At 40.8% G+C, this 21,830-nt stretch overlaps 1 protein-coding gene across 5 annotated transcripts in view; it reads right to left on the bottom strand.

Moving 5' to 3' along the window:
* Positions 1–21,137, bottom strand: part of arhgef1a (Rho guanine nucleotide exchange factor (GEF) 1a) — a 63,862-nt gene extending 42,725 nt beyond the window's left edge. For 4 of the 5 annotated variants that reach the window (XM_046417060.1, XM_046417063.1, XM_046417062.1 and 1 more), the window contains exons 1-6: positions 21,053–21,137; positions 20,829–20,908; positions 12,843–13,005; positions 12,484–12,551; positions 2,523–2,586; positions 2,078–2,210 (exon numbers count right to left, since the gene is read on the bottom strand). In XM_046417060.1, coding sequence (XP_046273016.1) covers positions 2,078–2,210; positions 2,523–2,586; positions 12,484–12,551; positions 12,843–13,005; positions 20,829–20,891 — 491 coding nt within the window. In that variant the 5' untranslated portion in view covers positions 20,892–20,908; positions 21,053–21,137. The other variant, XM_046417061.1, reaches the window with a different exon arrangement.
* Positions 21,138–21,830: the final 693 nt, after the last annotated feature.

Below are 21,830 nucleotides of genomic sequence, written 5' to 3'. Positions count from 1 at the left end.
CCCAGCAAACAGAGACTGTGCAGGCAGGCGCTATAAGAGCCTGATGTTCATCATTCTGCTCCACCTTAACATATGTAGCACCAATTACATAGCAGCATAAGGTGTAAACATTTCAGGGCCATGAGCTTTTATATTTTATTTTATGAGCATTTGAGGAAGAAAGAAAACCTGACTTAAAACAAAATATTAACCCATCTAAAGTAAACATCTTCAGCGTTCTCAATACTGCATGCTTTTTAGCACACTGTTGACTGGTTTTAAAAAATTCTTTGCAAATCTGAATGAAATTTAGTGGAAGATTAAGTTGTAAACCAAGGAGCACATGTTTTGTTTTTGATGGATGTCATGGACTATGGACACTAGGTAAGTGCTGACTCTGGTGGTATTTCCATCAGGAAAAACTAATAAGACGAACAGAAGTGAATGAGAGAATTTGAAGTTAGATTAAATTTACTGAGAACAGAAGAAATAGATTTTACTTAGTCCCTGGCAGGAAGTAGTTTACTGCAAATTTGACAAATTAGGTGCTTTCATTATGAAGAATACTTCCTCCAGAGCCTAGATACATGGTGGTGGTGAAAAAGAACAGAGCTCGAAACTGAGATGACTTAATGAAAGGGTGGTGTCAGAGAACGCATATCGTTTATTTGTAAGGACAGGATTCACATGATTGCCAGATCCCAAGGTTTCCACACAGAACATTGCATTGTAAAGATATGGTTAATTTCATTCACTTGACCTGTCCGTGGTTTTACACACCCATATACACACCCCACAGTGACTTGAATTGAATGTGATTCGCTTCCTTTATTATCAGTAGGCAACTGGTGCACGTGGCCACACATAAAAATGCAATAATAATAACTTGCAAGCACACTTATAGCTGCTGAGACATGGAGGTTAAATTAATTAAATTTCTGTTTGTTGAATATTTTGAAAAGATGAGCTTTTGTTTGCTTGCTACACTTTTCCACAATACTGCAGCCTTTCTCCACTTTTATCCTCTGTCTTTCTATAAGACTTGTTGCCGAGTGTTGTGTCGTAGTAATCGATATTGGGTGATTAGGTTAAATGCTCTTCCCCTTCCCTACTGGTCAGAATAAGAATCAGAATCTCTTTATTCCTCAAATGTACAATGTACACAGGAATTTGACCTGGTGTAACAGTGCCACATAACAAAAGATAAAAAATAAAAATAAAATAAATGAAAAAGTTGTGCAAGGGTTGTGCTTCAAAAAATATATACAATTGAGGTGGGATATATACAGAACATGGTGACCAGAATGAGATGACCAGAAATATATACAATGACTAGAAATGTATACAGGCAATGCCTATTGGTGCATGTACAACTGCCTTTTCTCCTTCTATACTCCTTGCTGGACTGTTCAGACTGAGCGTAACCTTCACCTTTGTTTTCTCATAGCAGGCTTTAATTGTTCCCAGCTCCAAAACTGCCTTCATATCTTCAGGAAGAATGTTACATGCTCTACTGAGCCGTGCAACTGTGACACAAATGCAGTTCTGTGATGCATTTTAACACATGACACCATGGCTAGGTATAATTTCACAGTGCATCGCATAGTGTGTTTAAAGATTCAGATTTGTGCCAGTTCAGAAAAAGTCACTGAAAGCATACAAATGTAATTTTGACATCTGTGCAGCATTGGGTTGAAAATCTGATTGTAGCTCTGTCATTACTTTTAATACTATCAAACATGTATTTTATATTGTTTTAAACATATGATATTGAAAAAGTATTGAATTTTAATGCTAATAGATAAAAGTGTGACAGTAATATTATATAACATGATATGCAGTTAGTGTCATTGAGAGAGTGCAAGCACAGCCACTTTTGCTTTCACTGTCATTTTGTTTATCAGCAACACTTTTATGCAGTCTGAGTTGTAAGTAGTATTCATCTAGATTTATGTATTTTCTTTTTTTAAAGTTGAACTGTACCTCGCCCCTGGGTAAGGTTTCCAAAAGAAATGTGCCTTAGCTGTCAGTCCCTAAGTTAAGATTGAAAAGCATGGTTTACTTTGTATCACAGCTGGTCAATGAAAATGAGGCTCACCCTGCAATATTATTGGTGGATACACTCTTGGACAGTGTTAGACCAGAGCGACCACGGCGAGATCCCAGCAGAGACTGTCGGAAGCTGTCGGAAGGGTAGATGGCTGAACTTGGACGCTCACGCATTCCTGGAGCTATGGAACAAAGAAAATATTGCAGGTGGAAGACAGACAATACAGCAAAGAGAGATGTAGGAAGGGGAGGAGTATAATTACATGCAAAACAACATGTTTAGGGGGAAGATAAAGGATATAGGATATGGGATGTAGGAGTATGGATGAAGGAGAGAAGTTTGATAATAGAAGAGAAAAAAATTATGAGGAAGAGGAGAATAAAAGCAGAAAAGGAAGAAGAACTAAACATTTCAATGACAAAAAAGGAACTAGTTGAGATAGGAGGAGGAGAATATATTCAAACATTTATGTGTGTTTCAGAAAAGTTCTTACTTTTGGTGCGCAGCGTGACATTCTGCAAGGCTGAGTTATTCCGCATTAGGGCCGTCTTCTGCTGCTGTAGTGATCAAGTGCACAAATCAGCATGTACTATGTATAACAGCATTCTACATTTAACAGTCCTTACAGGTTAAGCCACGCGTTGATTTAATACCTTAATCACTGTAATTAAGTAATTTTCATTATTAGTATCATCAGTATTTGAACCATCACACCACATTTAATGTATTTAAAGATAAAAACTGTTTTGCGATACAATGGTGTCTTTTACAGGACAAGATAAGATAAGATAAGATAAGATAAGATAAGATAAGATAGGACTTTGTTAGATCCACAAATGAGAAATTATATTGTGATGTGGACAGAAAGTATTTTTTTTAATATTATCTTGAACTTGGATGTAAAATGCAAACAAGACACAACAACACACAAGCTCTCACCTCAATGTGATTCACCCAGCCACATACTATAAAAACAAAGAAATGTTGCTTGAGTAGCAAATAACAATATATAATAAATAATAATAATGAGTATCCAGTCTCCTTCAAATAAAGACAGGACACAATGTCATTAGCAATTTTTGGATAGAAACCATCGTCAAGGACCTTGGTTGGGCCTCTCCCGTAGCATTGCCTTATATGGGAATAAGAACAATCTATTACTCCCCTTCAGCAGCCTGTTGGAAGATTTTATGGTTTCCCAGGCAAGAGAGGAGGTGCTGCTGAACAGAGACTCTATTGACACCAAAGTCTCCTCAGTCTCCTCAGAGGATGGGTAGGAAGTGGAGGGCTCAGTAGGTAGCTTACCAGGCTGAAGCACGACTGTGGTACAGTGTGTTGTGTCATCCTGATTTGCTATTGCCCTGGGAGAGGGCCTTTATCAGTGGTGTCATGATTAGGTGCTGGGTGTAATTGGCCATCAGCACAGGGATATCTCTCAGCATGCAGCAAACATCAGCAAGCACTCTGCTGCTTTTGTCAAGGCGGGAGAGAAGCCGCAATAGCACACAAACCCAACGGGGGGTTCTGGTAACAGCTTCAGGTTGGCAGCTGAAGGTCAGCCTGGGAAAACAGCTCAAATTTCCAAACACCATATCTGTGACAAGAACCATGCTCAGGCCTGACATGGTTCTTGTGTCAGAATCATCAAGACAGGTGGTCCAGCTGAAACTGACCGTGCCCTGGGAAGACCAGATGGGAAAGGTGTTTGAGAGGAGGAGGGACAAGTGCAAGCAGCTAGCAGGCAAATGCCAAAGCAGGGGATGGAAGACCTGTTGCTACCCCACCCCAAGTTGTCTGCCAAGGATTTTCTGGCCAGTCGCTCTGCAGACCCCTCAAGCTGCTGGGGATCAGGGGACTGCACAGCAGGAAAGCCATCGGGAGCATCACTGACGCTACAGAGAAGACATCAAGATGGCTGTGGATCAAAAGGGGCAATCTGTGGATCACATAAGCTGCCTAGACGCAAGTCAGGGACTGATCGCCCCTGGCTGGGTTGCCTGGACAAGGGAGTATGATGTTGAAACCTGAAATACCCAATGATCCCAGATTACATCACTGATGACTTATCTAGGTTGCACCATAAGGTGTGTGTAAAACCACTACAAAAATCTCACAAAGTGCTTTCACTCCTTGCTACGCTCCATGAATCAGTTGCATTTATCTCTACAACAATCAGGCAGTCAAGGAAGTCATCACCCTGGTTTACATAGGAACCGTGTATTTAAACAGGCTGAAAATGGAATGCAAATAAATTAATCTGAACTGGAAGTTTTCAACCTCACCCAGCACAAGAATGTACTGTAAAATGTATTGAGGTTTTACATCATTCTTCTTTGTCCTAATCAATGACAGTAACCACAATCATAGATTTCTTTTTGACACAATGCTAACTTTACTCAAAACCACAGTCCATCAACTGTGCACCCTTTACAGCAAATGCTTTCTTAGATTTTTGTCTATAAGAAAATATATGAGATTAGATTCAAATTCACCTCCTCATCATACAACATTCATATGCTGATTCTCAGTTAGTCTCAGTTATTTAATTTTTGAGACTGTCTCTCTTTATATATTTTCTAATTGGGTGTCAGTCTTGAAATCAATTTCTTGCCTCTTGGTTCCCTGCCTGCCAAACTATTAAAGGATTTCTGCCCAACACTGGGACTTACGGGTACCAAATATTTTACATTTTTCACTTACACTTTTTTCACTTTCATTTACTTGTAAATTTCCTCACTGCAGGACTAATAAAGGATTTATCTTATTTATCTTAACAATTATCTTACAACTGGTATTGTCCTCACTAGCTTCAAGACTGCTGTAGTTAATCCTTTACATAGGAAACCACATCTTGATCCAGGGTCTCAAAATAACTGTAGACCAGTCTCTAACCTTCCATTCTTTTCTACTTGAAAGTACTAGAAAGAGTTTTTTCTTTGCAACTTTAGGCCTACTTTAGAATTATCCTTTTGTTAGCCTTTCTGGCCTGCCTCATGCTTGACTTAAGTTCTTTCTGAAGGAAAAGTTTGTTTCCTATAATAATAATGATAGTACATCAGTATTTATTGACATAAAACCAATCAGTCGTGGATCAGCGGTTAGGGTGTCGGACCCGTAACCGGTGGATCGCTGGTTCGATTCCCCGTACCGGTGTCCATGGCTGAGGTACCCTTGAGCAAGGTACCTAACCCCCAATATATATGCTCCCCGGGCGCTTGATGCTGCCCACTCCTGTGTGTTTCACTGCATGTTGCATGTGTGTGTGTTTCAATCAGTGATGGGTTAAATGCGGAGAAGTAATTTCCTAATTTCTTTCTTTCAAAAGAAAGCAATCAGTTAAGTAAACTTCAAGCTCATGGAGTCTTAGAGTCTAAATCTTGGAGACAGAGAAAAGAATGATGAGCGAAAGTTAGTAGTACTACTGACTTTGGTACACTACTGACCATGTTGACCTGGGCAACATGGCCCACATCAGATGTTGAGAGTCCAGGTCAACCTGACGAGAAACGGACTACTGGAACAAGGCATTTGGGCTAGGGCAGAAAATAAACCTAGACCAGTGAGATGATGTACACAGTAACAGCAATCTTTGAGATGCTTGGCTACAAGGTTAGCACCGAAAGAAAGAGCACTATCCCCCATGGAAGATGAGGTTGGAGGACAAGATCAGGGTAAAATGGAGAGAAGTCGGTTGGCTCTCAGCACTACAGAGAGGGCATGATCAGTAGCGGTTTCTCATATGGGTGAATTGGGCGGCCGGCCAGGGCGGCACTTTGCTGGGGGCAGCATGTGAGGACCTCCGCCCCGCCCACCAGAAAAAAAAAAAAGATAACAAAAAAACTTAAATAATTAATTAATAATTGACGCCCCCTGTCGTTGTAACTACGCCCCCCTCCCCCGAGAGCACCGCTGCAGTTACTGCAACTCTGCAAGAGGGGGGTTGGGGTGGAGGTAGGGTCACTCACCGAGGTCAAACCACTGGAACAAGGAGGAGGGGCAACGGGGATCCTCCTAATTGTTCCACTCAAAGTAAATTTCATTCATAACACTAGATAGTTTCCTACTGTAGGCCTATTTCAAATTCCATACACTTGCTTTTTGTCTGTGGGTTGTGCGAAGGCCAATAATACAGTCTTACTATTCAAAAATGAGACTATCTGTACACCACCAATGTGTTGGTTTAGTCTTGACCCCTGCTGTCCGTCACGTCAGAGCGCATTGGCATTAGTAACCTGTTGATTCCCGAGGCGACTCTGGTTCAGGTAATAAACATAATGGACAGAAAAAGGCCAAAGCTATCGGGTGCTTATTTCAGAAAGAAAAGGAAAGAAGAAGAGGAGAAACGGTCCAAAGACAAAGGTATGTAGCTAATGTTCCCTCTGTAGCGTACGACTGTAATTACGTTATGAAAAGGGGCTAACGTTAATCGTTTAGCGGTCATTAGCTTGTTTGCTGTTTTGTGTGCTGGTTATAGTTAACCTGAACATTATCTGAGTTAACATACATACATACCAATAATTGTGTCTACACTTAAGCCATCAGCACCTTTGCTGTCATTGCTTTGTGGCCATTTGGTTATCGCTGCGTACTGTATTTGGCCTTCGGGATTTTCTGTGCAGTAAGCTAGCCTTAAAAAGACGGATGTTGCCCACATTTCACTCTATATTTTCTGTCTCAGTATAACGTTAATAGAATTTGGGCAATGAAGCATTTCTCCCCGTTGGTTAATCTGGAGGTTAATAGCATGTAATAGGCGTAATGACATTAAGTGATAGCTAATGTATTTAAGTGTGCCGTTCATGCATGTTTACATTGATGCACTTTTCCTGCCCAGGATGAGTCTCCAGCAACAGAGGCCTCATCTGTAGCAGAGGATCAGGAGATCCCATCCACCTCTACGGCAGCTATGGTTTCTATGGCATCTCCTGCCATGTCTCAGAAACGCCATGAAGAGTTTGCTGCTGCTTCTCCTCAGCAGGAGCCTATAGGTGGGCGGTATTTTGCTGTCATTTGTGTGTGTGTGTGTGTGTGTGTGTGTGAAGATAGAAGTAGCAGTGTGTTTTATCTGTGATCTTTACCTGCCTGTACACATTTTTTCCTGTTCTGATTAATCCAGTTTTGCTATTTCTTAAAACCATGTTTTGTTCCACTGATGTGTGCTTTGAATAATGTGCCAAATCAAATGTGCTGTTCTACAGAAATGCCTGAACCCCCACAAAGTTCAACTGCCACAGGGGAAGAGCCTCTTTTAACAGACCCTGCAGACTGGCCATCACCTCTGACAGACAGCATCAGGACCGAGTTGGTACGCAGAGGGCCAAGTTAGGTGGCATCAGATTTCTTTTTTCCTAATGGGAGATGTTGTCACCAGAAGGGTCAGGTTTTAGTTCTGTGTGTGAGAAGGATTTGTGTATTTTGACTTGTATTTTTATTGTTATTTATGTTCAGTTATCCTTATTTCTTTGTCGTGCTTTTCTATGCTTGTGATATTAAATGTGTATTTTCTTTCAATTCAATTCAATTCAGCTTTATTTATAAAGCACTTTAAAAACAATATATATCTTGCATATGTTTATGGTTGTGCAGTTTAAATTGGCTGTTTAATGTTTGTTTTATTGTATTTCTATCTTAATAAAGTTTATACATATACTTTTCACCCGATGTTCTCTTTGGGTTGGTGGGGGCGTGAGCCAGTGCGGGGGGGCACCACAGGGGCTGTTCGCCCAGGGCGCCATTCAGGCTAGGACTGCCGCTGGGCATGATGAAGAAAGGGTTATCAATGAAGTCTATACCTGAGGCACTGGAGACTGCCAAACAAAGACTCACAGCTCCGCCTGCCTGAATAGATATATATGATCAGCAAAAGCTAGGAGAATAAATAGGATGTTCTCTACCTAACTATCCAAAGTGTACTCCCAGTGGCAAGGCAATAACATGAGAATAGATCCATCCAGGGCAGAGGCTGAACACTACTGGAAGAACATATGGGATGTTGCACTGATTAAAATGTGTGGAGTTGTGACTGTCGAATTGCCAGACTCAGAAGCTCTGGGGTAGCCAGAGATAACTTCCAAGATAACGAGTTAACCCAACTCTGCTGCTGATCTGTCCCATAACGAACTGAGTGGAAGCAGGAAGAGTGAACTTCACTCTGCTGCAGCAAAAAGAGTTCGGCTCGACTCCTACTAATCTGCCCCATAATGGGCAGAACACTGACAGCTCTGCCAGTTGCAGGGGCGGAGGTGACAGGAAGGGTGAACCCAACCATGCCACTTAACATGTCTCTGAATAGACTGAACAGACAGACAGAAAATGACAGAAAAAAAAAGATAAGATAATAACTTTATTGATCCCGCAGAAAATTGTTGTGCCGGGGTTGCAATACAAAGAGGCAAACAAAAGTATCAAGTAATCAGCACAAAATATAAAACAACAGGGAAGTATAAAAAATAGATAATGGCAGATAAGGTGCAGAATGGAACGTGAGGAGAAGTAAAAAGTAAGAAGTTCTCCACAAGCGTGTGTCGACATTTCTTAACACTGTCAGATTGATTTGTTTAATCATTTCATGATTTGGTCATTTGATTAATTTTATCATTTACTTGTGAAACCTTTAGCATATCATTAATTATTATATTATCTTTTATCGTTTTTACATTCAACCATTTAACCATTTACTCATTTAATCATTAATTGTTATGATGATCATTAATCATTTACTATTTTTTTTACATTTATGATTTAACAATTTACTATTACGTTTAGCATTTATTATTTTATTACATCCATTTATTGATTTAGCCATTTATCAGTTTTCAACTCATTGTTATTTGTCCATCACAATCATCGTAATCTATTATCTTATCAACATCATTACATTTGTTGTTTGATCATTTATTTACTTAATCAGATACTCATTTAATGATTTGTCATTTTTATCAAATTTTATTTCTTTATAAACATTTAATCATCCATCATCATATATTCATTTATTTTTATTTTATTAGTCATCATCAGTATTATTATCTGATCCCTTATTCATTATTATCTTGAGTGTATTCATATAAACATCCGTTCTTAGATTGATCCCCTTTGTGATTATTCTTATTGTATTTTTATTTCTTTGAGTGATGAAAAGTTTTCATTTGATATGATTTATATTGATGATTTACACATAAAAACTGAAAAGTACTTGAACTCTGATATGTGTCCATGATTTGGTAAGGAAGGGAGTCACCACCAAGCTAATGAGCTTGAGCTTGTGGTTAGAAACCCGTAACTGCTCAGGCTGCACCTGTGCAGCTCTTAGCAGAGGAGCGTATATAAGCAGTGTTTCCTGTCACCACACACTGCAGGGCACTTCCTGTTCCGCCCCAGTGTTCCTCCACCAACATGATTACACCAAAACACCAAAACTAAGGCAACTGTAATTGCATGTGGTGAAAGTGAAAGTTGTTTTATGTGCTATGACTCAATGATTGCAACCATGAATGTGTAACTCAGAAGTACCAGTGAATTATTCCTCCATTGGCTGTCTGCACTCTGTGGTCAGTCAGACTACTCATGTCAGTCAGCACAGTCACGTTTGGGCTGGTTGCATTTCTGGGTCCTGGGTGAAATGAGTGCAGGAGTTGAGAACATCCATCCATCCATTTTCTATACCGCTTATCCGTCAGGGTCGCGGGGGAGCTGGAGCCTATCCCAGCTGACTACGGGCGGGAGGCGGGGTACACCCTGGACTGGTCGCCAGTCAATCGCAGGGCCAACACACAAAGACAGACAACCACACACTCTCACACTCACACCTAGGGGCAATTTAGAGTAGCCAGTTAACCTAATGTGCATGTTTTTGGTATTGTGGGAGGAAGCCGGTGTACCCGGAGAAAACCCACGCAGGCACAGGGAGAACATGCAAACTCCACATAGAAGGGCCCAGACCGGGATTCGAACCTGGGACCCTCTTGCTATGAGGCGACAGTGCTAACCACTGCACCACCGTGCCGCCCGTTGAGAACATCAGATAAGAATTAATGCCAACAAGTGGCTAAATTTTAGATCTAAATTGGATCAGATCTGTACGAACATGTGTGACTAAAATTTATAGGGTCACACATAAGATCTTAGCAAGCCTTGACTTGTCTCAACTTAATTATTTTTATTAGCTTTTATCTTTACATTTTAACATTACTTTTATAATCCCATATTACTGACTGATTAAAATCCCATAAAATGTTATAGGGTAGGCTAAAAAGCCTGTGTAAAGGCCCCTCCCCGGATCGATCAGGTGTTCGAGTCCAGTGAATCTTCATAACTGTTAGGAGTTAATTGGTCAGGGGTGTAGATCTTGAAAAGGAGTGACAGGTGTTACGGGCTCACAAAAGCGCTCCTCCTCAGGCTGAGGCCCGTAATAAGCGAATATAGTGATTGCCAAGGGCACACCTTTGGGAGCTTTCACTTGCCACTGCGATGTCCACTCCAGGCCAGTGGGTAGAATCATGAAAGAGGGCCCTCCTCTGTCCCTCTCCCCTCCCACATTCTTTTGCCTCAGTGTTCATAACGTGGCATCAAGTCAGGGTCGAGGCCAGTGAGCAATAGTGGTCACGTAGGGGCCCATGGTAGCAACTGGACACTGGACAGAGAAACTAACGGCATCTTTCCCTGAAGGCTACGGGTCCGTTAGCACAGTCAATTAATCCATGAGTGTTACAGGTGGCAGATTAATGAACGTGATGTCACCACTGGGAAAGTCTCAGTTTAGACGCTTTTGAGGGCAGCCCAGGCCAGGCCAGTCATCATATACCTCAACAGATACCAGACAAAGACCACTGACATCAAGGCAAGGAAGCTCCTCACATTACACAGAGGATTTCACCCCACGTCCAGCACCCTGAGACTGTACACCAAGAGGAATGAGGGAGGCCAAGGACTAGTGAGTGTCAGAACCACTGTGCAGGATGAAACAACAAAGATCCAGGAGTACATCAGGAAGATGCCCCCCAGAAAGCGATAAACTGTAAAGTAGATACCTCAGGCAGCAGAAACCTGACAATGATAATGAGAAGGCAGAGGACGAACCATCATGGAAGGACAAGCCTTTGTATGGCATGTACCCCACCGATAGATAGAAGAAGTGGTTGATATCAACCAATTGTACTAATGGCTGGAAAAGGCTGGATTGAAGGACGGCACGGAAATACTATTCATAGCAGATCAGTAGAAGCTGGGGTCCACCACACCAGACAGGATGAGATACTGTGCAGAACTCTGAAACTCCATGGTATGTATATGTATCAAGTCAATTTCATTTCAGCAAATGTCATTTCAGCTGTTTACAGTAGTACACTGAACAGTGAAACGAGAAACATCCCGCTACAAGTAACGTTTCTTTACATGCATACACATATACATATGTGTGTGTGTGTGTGTGTGTGCATGTGTATTGCATTGTTAAAAGGACAATTCAATGATTAAAATTTCCACAGCTTTGCATGGCAGCAAAGAATATGTAACCGACAACAGTAGGGAATATTTTGCAATTTGTCAGTTCATATTAAGTTCAACTGACCATGATCCAATGTCAAAAGTGCTTACTCTACACCAGCCTTTTGTTTGGCTGTCTTTGGTTTGTCTTTGGTTTTGAAGTCACCTGCAGGCATCCCTGTGCCCTTTACCCCTATACCTATGAAGAGATCATTTTAGCAGTGCTACCTCTGTCATGACACTGTGTGATAAGTAGTTTACTAATTGTTCAGCACCAACTGTTGCCTGTTTCAAGAAAGTTATATCTTTACATACTGTATATGGATAACAGCTTATTGTGGCACTCTTTCTGTATCCTATTGGATTCCTTTTCTGTGTGTGTCTGTTCTAGGTACAGTCTAGTACCAGATGCAGACTTAGTTTTTGTTTTTTTTCTTAGTTTATACTTTTTGTAAAGTCTCATTATCCCCAGACATTAATTTCATTTCTGTTTATTGAGATGCTCATGCTGATGTTGCACTGTAGAGGTAAACGTAAAACTCAAATGCTGAACACTAATGCTTGCTTCAGCCAGGTGAAATATCTAAAGCAGAAAATACATACTCTTTTTTTGCTTTAGATTTTCCGCTTTTTCTTCCTATTATTCTTATCTTATGGTTCGTATTTTTGCTATCGAGTGCTATAATTTATGGAGTATATTATTTTCAAAATATATGATGGGACCACTTGATCATAGATTATCAAAGCTTTTACAGGGTTTTTCTCTCTCTCTTTCTCTCAGTATTCCACTACAGCACAGTGTGACAGTATCACGGCTGCTGTATACTGTCAATTGATAGTTAATTTAATAGACAATTTTGACACATAAGTGATTCAATTTCTCTAAATATATTTGTAGAAATAATAATAATATAGTACTAATAATAGAGAAAAAAAAGCCCTGAACATGATTCGTGGTGTAGCCTGTGTCTTACCCTTTGTTTCATTTTGGCGCAGTTTGCCAAAGTGTCTCGACAGCGGTTGTGGATGGTGACATTGCATGCTGGAAAACATCAAACATACACAGGGATGTCACGTCTTTCTGTCTTTGCTTTACATTAGAGACTGTACATTTGGGGATTTTCAGACCCTTTCACATTTCATTAATATGTGTGCATGTGTGCTCACAAAATGTCTTTGCAGGGACTGCAAGAGTTTTTTTTGTCCTGTAGAAACTCACTGAAGTAAGAACTGAACTTTTTCTTCTACTTGAGTACTCTTTGTTTTATTTTATTCTTCTCTACATACCTCTCAGTCTATATGAAGATGCGGAAGGGCAGTCACTGTCACTTACTGGAGCAGCTGAGTGCCTCCTTGGCAGTAATACTCTTGTTGCATGATGAACAGAGCGTGGTTCCTGACACTGTCAGTGATGTGAAGAGGTGACCATTGCTGTAACGTGCTTCCCTCTCCCTTGCTGCCTTCTCACGCTCTCTCATGCGCTCTCTCTCTTTATTCTGGAAAAGAGATAAACAATGTTAAAAAGCACATCAGAAGGAGTTGAAGTTTACTCAGGAAGAAGAAGCATCTGTACACTGGCTTCGTTTAGAGAGAGGTGAGAGAGGGCCCTGTGCAGGAGGAAGATGACTGCATCATCCCCCCAATGCCAGGCTGGTAGGTGAACTGGAGTGGGTCCATTGATGGGTTCACCAGATGGCAGAGATGTACAAGGACCAGCCTCTCTAGAGTCTTCACGAGGTGGGATGTCAGTGCCACTGGTCTGTAGCTGTTTAGGTTCTTGGGGGGCACCGTCTTCAGCACTGGGGCTACGCAGGATGTTTTCCATAGCTGTGGCTTCCCCAGCTTCAGGCTCATGGTGAAGATGTACTCAACTACCCCGCACAGCTGGTCTTGAGGAGCCTGGAGCTGATGCCACCTGGACCTGAAGCCTTCCTCTCCTTTATTCTTTTAAGCTCAGTTCTAACCTGATTTTTTGGGAGGGACATGTTGGAGCAGGGGGGTTGTGTGTTGGAGGGAGTGGTTGATGAGTTCATGACAGACAAAGCAGGAGGAGGTGGTTGTGAGCTAAAAGCCGTGGAGAGGGGGCTGGAGGTGGGGGGGTGAGACATTGTGCTGGAAATACAGACTGTCCATGCCCCCCCCTTGCAGATCACATAGTAACTCTCACACAGTGGAGTCTTTCAGAGTCTCTTCAGTCTTCTCAGCCCATCGCTTCACTGTGCAGGTGACAGCTGGTTGCCTGTATACAATGAGTTTGTACACAGACAGGAGATGAACCAGGTTAGCGGTTAGCGAGATGGACATAAATAGCCATCGTGATGACGCGCAAGCATACCCTTGGTAGATAATATGTCCTCATGCTAACGGCCACCAGTTCTATGACCCTACAGCAGATTTGCTCCTTGATAGTGATGTGCCTAGAGTTACACCATCTGTCATTCACAAATACTGCCAGCCCTCCTCCTTTTCTCTTACCACTCTCCATTCTCCTGTCTGCCCGCACCGAGAGGAAGCCTTCCAAAGTGACTTTACTGTCCAGAGTTAGTCTGGTCAGTCAGATCTCCGTAAACAGCATGATGCTACACTCTGGGTATTTCCATTGATACTGGCTCAACGCCGCTAGCTCATCTTACTGAGGAGAGACCGTACATTCCTCATGACGATTGACGGCAGAACAGGTCTGTACCATCTCACCTTGGCAGGGCATTGAGCTCGAGCAGCCTTAGAATTTAATTCTAATCTTCTTATAATTTTGTTTTTGTTTTATTTTGTCTAGTTAGGCATATGAGGAGGATCGATGGGGAATATAAGGATACTCATTATACTGTTATGCTTGTATCTTTGCCCATTGCTGATGGTCACTGTACACTCTTTGGAAATCAAGCAGGAAAATGGAACATTAATTAATGGGATATAAATGTGGAATTATAAGTGTCACCTGAAAAAAGTGGAAGCAGTTAAGAAGTCCTTTTAAAAATAAAAGGCTATTTGTAAATGTAAGTATTTTGAATTATTATATGTTCATCATCATTTAATTATATATGTATTGCTTACTTTGTGTATTTCAGGGGAATATTTATTTGTTTATGCATTTATTTACTTCTTTAATACTGAATTAAATCACATTTGACAAATGTGACAAAGCTCAGAAGAACAAAGTAAAGGAAGGACTGGCATTTGACCTTATTTATTGCGGCCAGTACTGATTGACTTAGGATATCTCAACTTGCACTAGTCTCATTTTATACAGTCTAGCTCTAGTAGTCCCAGTCCTTTTCTCTAACTCCAGAATCCCCCACTAACTTTCAGCAAGCAGCAGACTGAGACTACTTTGTGCAATTAATTTAACATTGCTTCCTTACAACAAACAAACTACAACCACAAGATGCACAAAAAAATTAAATAAATAATAAACAGCAACACTTTTACTTAAAGCTTTTAAAATGTCTAATCTAGGCCTTTGTTTTATATTTTGTTGACCTGTGTGCTCCCTTCATTCCAACTGGTTACAACATTGTTCAAACCCAGAGAAATCTGTAATTGAAACTGTGATTTTCATTTCTGTCATAATAACTTCCAGGAGAGAGTCAGAGCTTCAGGAATGTGACAAAACATGCAATGAATGAAACTTTAACTAAACATTATACCTTGTTTTTGAACATTTCTGCTAGTTATTTTTAGTAACTGGTGGTCACTGGTGGTCACTCTGACAGAGCTCCAGCGTTGCACTGTGGAGAGGGGAGAAATTCCAAGGACAGCCATTTCTGCAACACTCCACCAATCAGGACTGTATGGTAGAGTGGCCAGATGGAAGCCACTCCTCAGTAAAATGCATATGAAAGTCCACCAAAAGGCACCTGAAGGACTCTCAGACCGAGAAACAAAATTCTCTGGTCTGATGAAACAAAGATTGAACTCCTTGGCATGAATGACAAGTGTCATGTCTGGAGGAATCCAGACACTGCTCATCACCTGGCCAATACCATTCCTACTGTGGAGTATGGTGGAGGTAGCATCATGCTGTGGGGATGTTTTGCAGCAGCAGGAACTGGGAGACTAGTAAGGTTCGAGGGAAAGATGACTGCAGCAATGAACAGAGACATCCTTTCTGGGAACCTGCTCCAGAGTGCACTGGACCTCAGACTGGGGTGAAGGTTTATCTTCCAACAGGACAATGACCTTAAGCATACAGCCAACATCACGAAGGAGTGGCTTTGGGACAACTCTGTGAATGTCCTTGAGTGGCCCAGCCAGAGCCCAGACTTGAACCCTATTGAGCATCTCTGGAGAGATCTGAAAATGGCTTTGCACTGACGCTGCCCATCCAACCTGATGACGTTTCAGAGGTTCTGCATTGAAGAGTGGGAGAAACTGCCCAAAAATAAGTGTACCAAGCTTATAGGATCAAACTCAAAAAGGCCTGAGGCTGTAACTGCTGCCAAAGGGGCTTTAACAAAGTGTTGATCACGGTGTGGTTACTTACGTACATGTTATATTTTTGGTTTTTTTTTTATTTTTAATGAATTTTCAAAAAAATCAAGCAAACTTGTTCCATATTGTCATTATGGGGTATTTTGTATAGAATTTTGAGGAAAAAAATTAATTGAATCCATTTTGGAATGAGACTGTGACATAACAAAATGTGCAAAAAACGAAGCGGTGTGAATACTTCCTGGATGCACTGTAGAACGAAGCACAGGGCAGACAGCCCCTCTGTGTTCCCTCTCATTATTCACCTTAGAGTAATCTTTGACAGAAATCTTTTTGGAAAAAATAAAAGTGTATCATCAGGAAATACTGTCCATCTCCACCTATCCCTCTTTCTCAGCTGACAAATTCTGATCCATTGCCTCATCACATCCAAATATGAGTTCTTCAAAGTACGTAAGTACATCCAAAGATTTGCTTCTTGACTCCTGACTTACTGCTGCACCCAAGACCATATCACTATTGTCCTCCTCCAGCTTTCTGCACCACAAAGGATTCAGCTTAAAGTCCTCATGTCCCTACCACCTAAACGATGCTTTTCACACTTCCTTTTGTAGCCTCTGCTCTGCCAAAGCCAAGCAACATGCCTAGGGTGACAGGGCCTTCTACATTTTTGCCACCTTCTTCTCAAACTCTCAGCAATATTTAAAAATGTTCAAAGTTACCTTATTAAAAGTAGTGATTTTATATCCAGCCTGTCATTATGTAACATGCCCCTAAATTAATAATTCTCATGGTGTTTTTTTCAGTGACATGGGTCTTTGAATACTATATCATAAAAGAGTATTATGGTTGTTATTTCACATGTGCATACCCCATGTGTGTTCGGTGTTCCATTTTGGGGATAACTGTAAGTGACTGTGAGGATGGAAATGACCCAGTAACCCAAAAGGATTTATGATGATCAGTAGAGCTCCCTGGCTAATTCAAGTTTAGCCTTCATGACTGACATATTACTGACACTGACAAGAGATGAATACAAACCACAAAAAAAATGCAACATATCCAGGATGTAGAAACAAGAGAAGGGGATGTAGTGTAGTGAAGTTAATAACTAGATAATGAGAACGGACATTAGCCACAACATTGAAACCACTGACAGGTGACGTGAATAAAATGAATCATATATTTACAGCGCAATACACACACCTGGGAACACAGGTCCTCTATGATATTTTTTTTTCGTATTGTATTGTATTTTGTGATAACTGGCATCTGAATGTTGGATCCTTTGGGTCCTGTGCATTGAGGGTGGGGAGGCCCAACCTGGTGCAAGGGTGGATTCAGCTTACTGTATGAGACATGCTGTCCAGCCAGGGAATTAGTTTTATTAAATTCAACTGTAAAGGTAGGCCGGTGGTTAGGGTAAAGTGGGGCAGACATTTCAGCAATATGTTTCCAATCTAATAACTGATCAGGAATCAGTGAGGCAACAAGAAAAGAACTGAACTGATGACCAGAATTGGTAAAGATATTTGCAGTGGCGTACTGTGGGGTTTCAGTCAGGGCCTTCAGTAAGCAACCGTAAAGCACATACACACATCTTATATGCCTTTGTTACAGCCAATGCAGCCATATGCAAATAATGTTCATATTATGCTGCACACAGGTTCTCAACAACACGAGAGCAACAGTAGGCTAGATTAGTGTGGGTTAAATGCAGAGTAAATTTCCCTACATGGATCAATAAAGTAATCCACCAATACAAGTGTCACTGTGCACATTCATGTCACTCTAAAACGACACTGCACCCACAGCAGCATAACTGCCCAAATGCTGGACATCCACATGCCACACACACCTCAATAACAGTGTGCATAAGCCATTAATAATGCTCATTATCAGATGCGAACCACAATGTGCATGACACAATACTCGTCAAATAGTAAAGCACTCACCCGTCGCTTGTAAACAAAGTTCATGTGTCTGTCTTTTTTGACAAAGCATTCAATAATATCCTCATGCAGCTGTCCCTTTTGCTTCAGTTGACTGAGCAATTCTTTCTCCATGGAGAGAGCTCTACCTCTTTAAATGTCTGCTTGAAAAAGTAAACAAGCAAAATAGCTTGTTGTGCTTGGTTGTTAGCCACTCATAGCACTTGGAGCTGCAATCTTTGAAATGGAGCACAAAAGCTTTCTTGGCCTTTGTTAGTGAATCCAGTTTGGATGTAGGTCTTCCTCTCTTTATTATTTCTCTTTTGTCTCCAAAAGGGCGCCTTGAAAAAGGCGTTTTGAATAACAGCAACAAGATCTGGTGTAGCAGTAACAGCGGCTGCCATTTTCTTTTCTCTCAAGTTCACGTTCATATAGGAAATTAATGATGAAAGCTGGGGGTAACACTGGGCACATCGCTGGGCTGAGAGGGCATCCTGTCATTGTATATCAAAAATTGACTGCTTGTTATTAATCAGATGTGTGATCTTTCAACAAAAGTATAGCGATATCTGTAGGGCCAGCCCCCAGCGAGCTGAAATCACTGTGAGATGTTTAATTGACTATTTTGATTTTGGTTTATACAATGTACATATTGGCTACTTTTACACATTGTACATACCTGTATTTTTAAATTTTCTTAAAAAAAATTTTTGAATACAGTTTTTGTAAATACTACTGTACTTGAGATTTTAGTTTTTGTTTATCCTATTTATATACTCTGCACTTTTCTCCTTTCTTGGTCGGGAATACTGCATGTGCAATTGTCTGTAGAAACAAGAATTTCCCTCCAGGGATTAATAAAGGAATTCTGATTCTGATTGATGCAGGATATTCCAGTTCAACCTCAACAAAACTAACCATATGCAATTCTGTGGACATTACAGAAATGAAACTAAATACTCAAGAAAGACATTTTACACAGACTTGATTTGTATCAATAAAATCTTTGGCAATCAGTTGCCATCCCTACTCATAAACAAACTAGGCAACAGAAAACAGCTCTCCTCTTTCTTTATTAATTTTTAATTAATTTTGACAGATCTTTTCAGAGTGATATTTTCTGAGTTCAGTTTAGGTCAGACTCAGAGATTGAAAACTCTGGAGCTACTGTATATTCACAAATGTTGTGAGAATACTCTCAGAGAGCTCCTGACTTAGCCTAAAAGAAACTTTTATTTTAGTGAGGAAGTGATCTCGACCCTGTTGCTATTTATGACACTTACCTTTAAATGCTGTGATTGGTTATAATCGGCGTAGTATGGTAAAGAGTATGGTTTAGACCTGCTCAAATTGGAAAGTATCATGAGATAACTTTTGTTGTTGTAATTGGCACTATATAAATAAACTGAATATGAATTGGATTGAATTAATTGTTTGTTTCATTGGGGGCAGCCGTGGCCTAGAGATTGGAGAAGTGGCTTGTGATCGGAAGGTCGCTGGTTCGATTCCCCCACTGAATGGGCAGGAAAAATTTGAGTGTGGTGGAGTGATAATGTCCCCACCCCTATTAGCCGACTGATGTGCCCTTGAGCAAGGCACTTAACCCCCAATATATATGCTCCCCGGGTCCTGTGTGTTTCACTGCATGTTGCATGTGTGTGTGTTTCAATCAGTGATGGGTTAAATGCAGAGAAGTGATTTCCCAGCTTGGGATTAATAAAGTAACTTAAATTAAATTTAGTCACTGTCGTTCAGCATTTGGAAAATATTTCTCCTACCTCTTTGTTAATGCCATTTTCTCCTATGCTTAACTTTAAAGCTGCACCTGGTGAAGACATGGCACCAAGAAGCACTATGTGAGGAAGGGAAGCCGGTGGAGTTGGTGTGATGTTTTGGGCAATATTCTGCTGGCAAACCTTGGGTCCTGTCATGCATTTGGATGTTACTTTGACACCTACCACCTACTGTGAGAATGGCACATTACTAATGAAAAATTTAAGGGATACTTATTCAGTCCACATCCGAGCACCCTGGCATTTAATGCAAGCTCTGAGACTGAATGTCTTGAGTCAGTGATGGGATGTCAGGTCTGTCAGTTACTGAAAGCAACTCCAGTAGATATAAAAAAAAGAGATGGAGTGAGGGGAGGGGGATAGGGAAGGGTCTACCAGAAGCTTGAGAGTGCAGCAGGTGGAGGGTGTAGATGGTGTGCAGCGGAATGCTCACAAGAACTGTGACCTTGGTGAATCCATCAGATTGCATAGTAAACTGGTATCAAAGTGTCTCCATCTATTTTTTGTGTGACCTTGTATATGCACCTTGCACATGAAAACTCCTCACATCTGTGACTTTATTTATTTCATATTTATTTATAGACATTTTGTGGCCTACAACATTCTAAGCAAGCAGTAATATCTCTCTCTCTCACACACACACACACCACCATTTCTATGGCAACAGTTGCTATAGTCAAATATCCAGTGAGCAAGCACACTCTGTACAAGCAAATACATACACCACCTACATTTCCAGAGACATACAGACTTATCCTGAATATCTACGTTAAAAGTGGAATGAGGCCAATGCAGCTATATCAAGGCCTGTGTCATGAGAGGCCTGTGCTACTGAAGTCAAGAGGAAATGTTTTATGCCAGAGAGTGCAAAAACAGGGACTGATCTAATGAACCATAAAGAAAGGGAAGTGACAAAAACAGACAAACAAAGGAAAACAACACAGTATGTCTACCAGTCTAGTAGTAAGCTCTACTTAACTGATACGAGGAAGCAGCCAAACTACTGACTATACATTACGATTGCAGCTAAGTCGCACCATATTTAACAAAAGTAGTGCTCCTGTTTAAAAATGGCTGGCAGAACCTAAATGACCGTCAGATACCATTCTCATTACTGTCTTTAATCTTACTCTCATCAATGTCATGAACATAGTGCAAACTCACCCGCAGGTTGATCTCCTTCATCCTCTCTTGTCGCAGCTTTGACAGACTGGCAACTCTGGACATTGTGACAGCTGTATTTTCTTACAATGGCAGATTCAAATGGCAGTCAGCAAGTCAGAAAGTAAAATTTCCAATATTAACAGTGATACACTTTTCTAGCAATACACTTTTCTGTGGATCTCTCTAATGTACGGAAGAGAAAAAAAGTAAGAATCTTTCCTCACCAGCCAACTGCGATGTGCTTCTGTATCTACTGAAGTGGCTGTTCCTGTGAGAAATCTGACTTCTGAATCATCACCACCCCCTCACTCTCTCAAACACACACACACACACACACGGGAGGGGGCGGTGTTGTGGTGGTGGTGGTGGTGGTGGTGGGGTGGGGTGGGGGGGCTGTTGGACTATCTGTGAATGCTTAGTATAGACCATTATTTGCTATTTGCTATAACCAAATATGAAAGCATTTACACAAAAATATTTGAGTGCCTAATGTTTGATGTGCTGTAACCATGACAGAAACGAGTATTTTATCAGAAAAGATTCTGATAAAAAAAGGTGGTCCCTAGCGGGTGAATATGAATGTTTCTTGTCCAATAAATGGGCAATTGATTTCTAAATATCAGTTCTATAATCCAGTTTAATTCAGATTATTAGTTTAAATAATGTGTAAACTGATGCTGACTTTTTCTTTCACACATCATGAAAGACATTCTAAATAATGTAATGTATGAAGTAACTACCACAAACCATGGTAAACTAGCTCTCACATATAAGTCACACATTAAATTAAAATACGTTTGCGTGTGTGTGCAAATTTATGTATGTACGCCTCTCATTTTTTGAGGAAGGAAGAAGGCTGCACCAGTACAACAGGAAATGTTTCAGCACAGTGCCAGTCATGATCTTGACACACATTGTGTCACGCCCTGGTGTTCTGTCTGTTGATTTTCTGTTCCTTGTGTCATGTTTCATGTGTGTCTTGTGTTTCCATGTGTTATGTTC

This window comes from Scatophagus argus, chromosome 17 (genome assembly GCF_020382885.2).
Source record: "Scatophagus argus isolate fScaArg1 chromosome 17, fScaArg1.pri, whole genome shotgun sequence".
NCBI lineage: Eukaryota > Metazoa > Chordata > Actinopteri > Scatophagidae > Scatophagus > Scatophagus argus.
The sequence above is the reverse complement of the archived record's forward strand: the minus strand, read 5'-3'. Positions and strand labels throughout refer to the sequence as shown.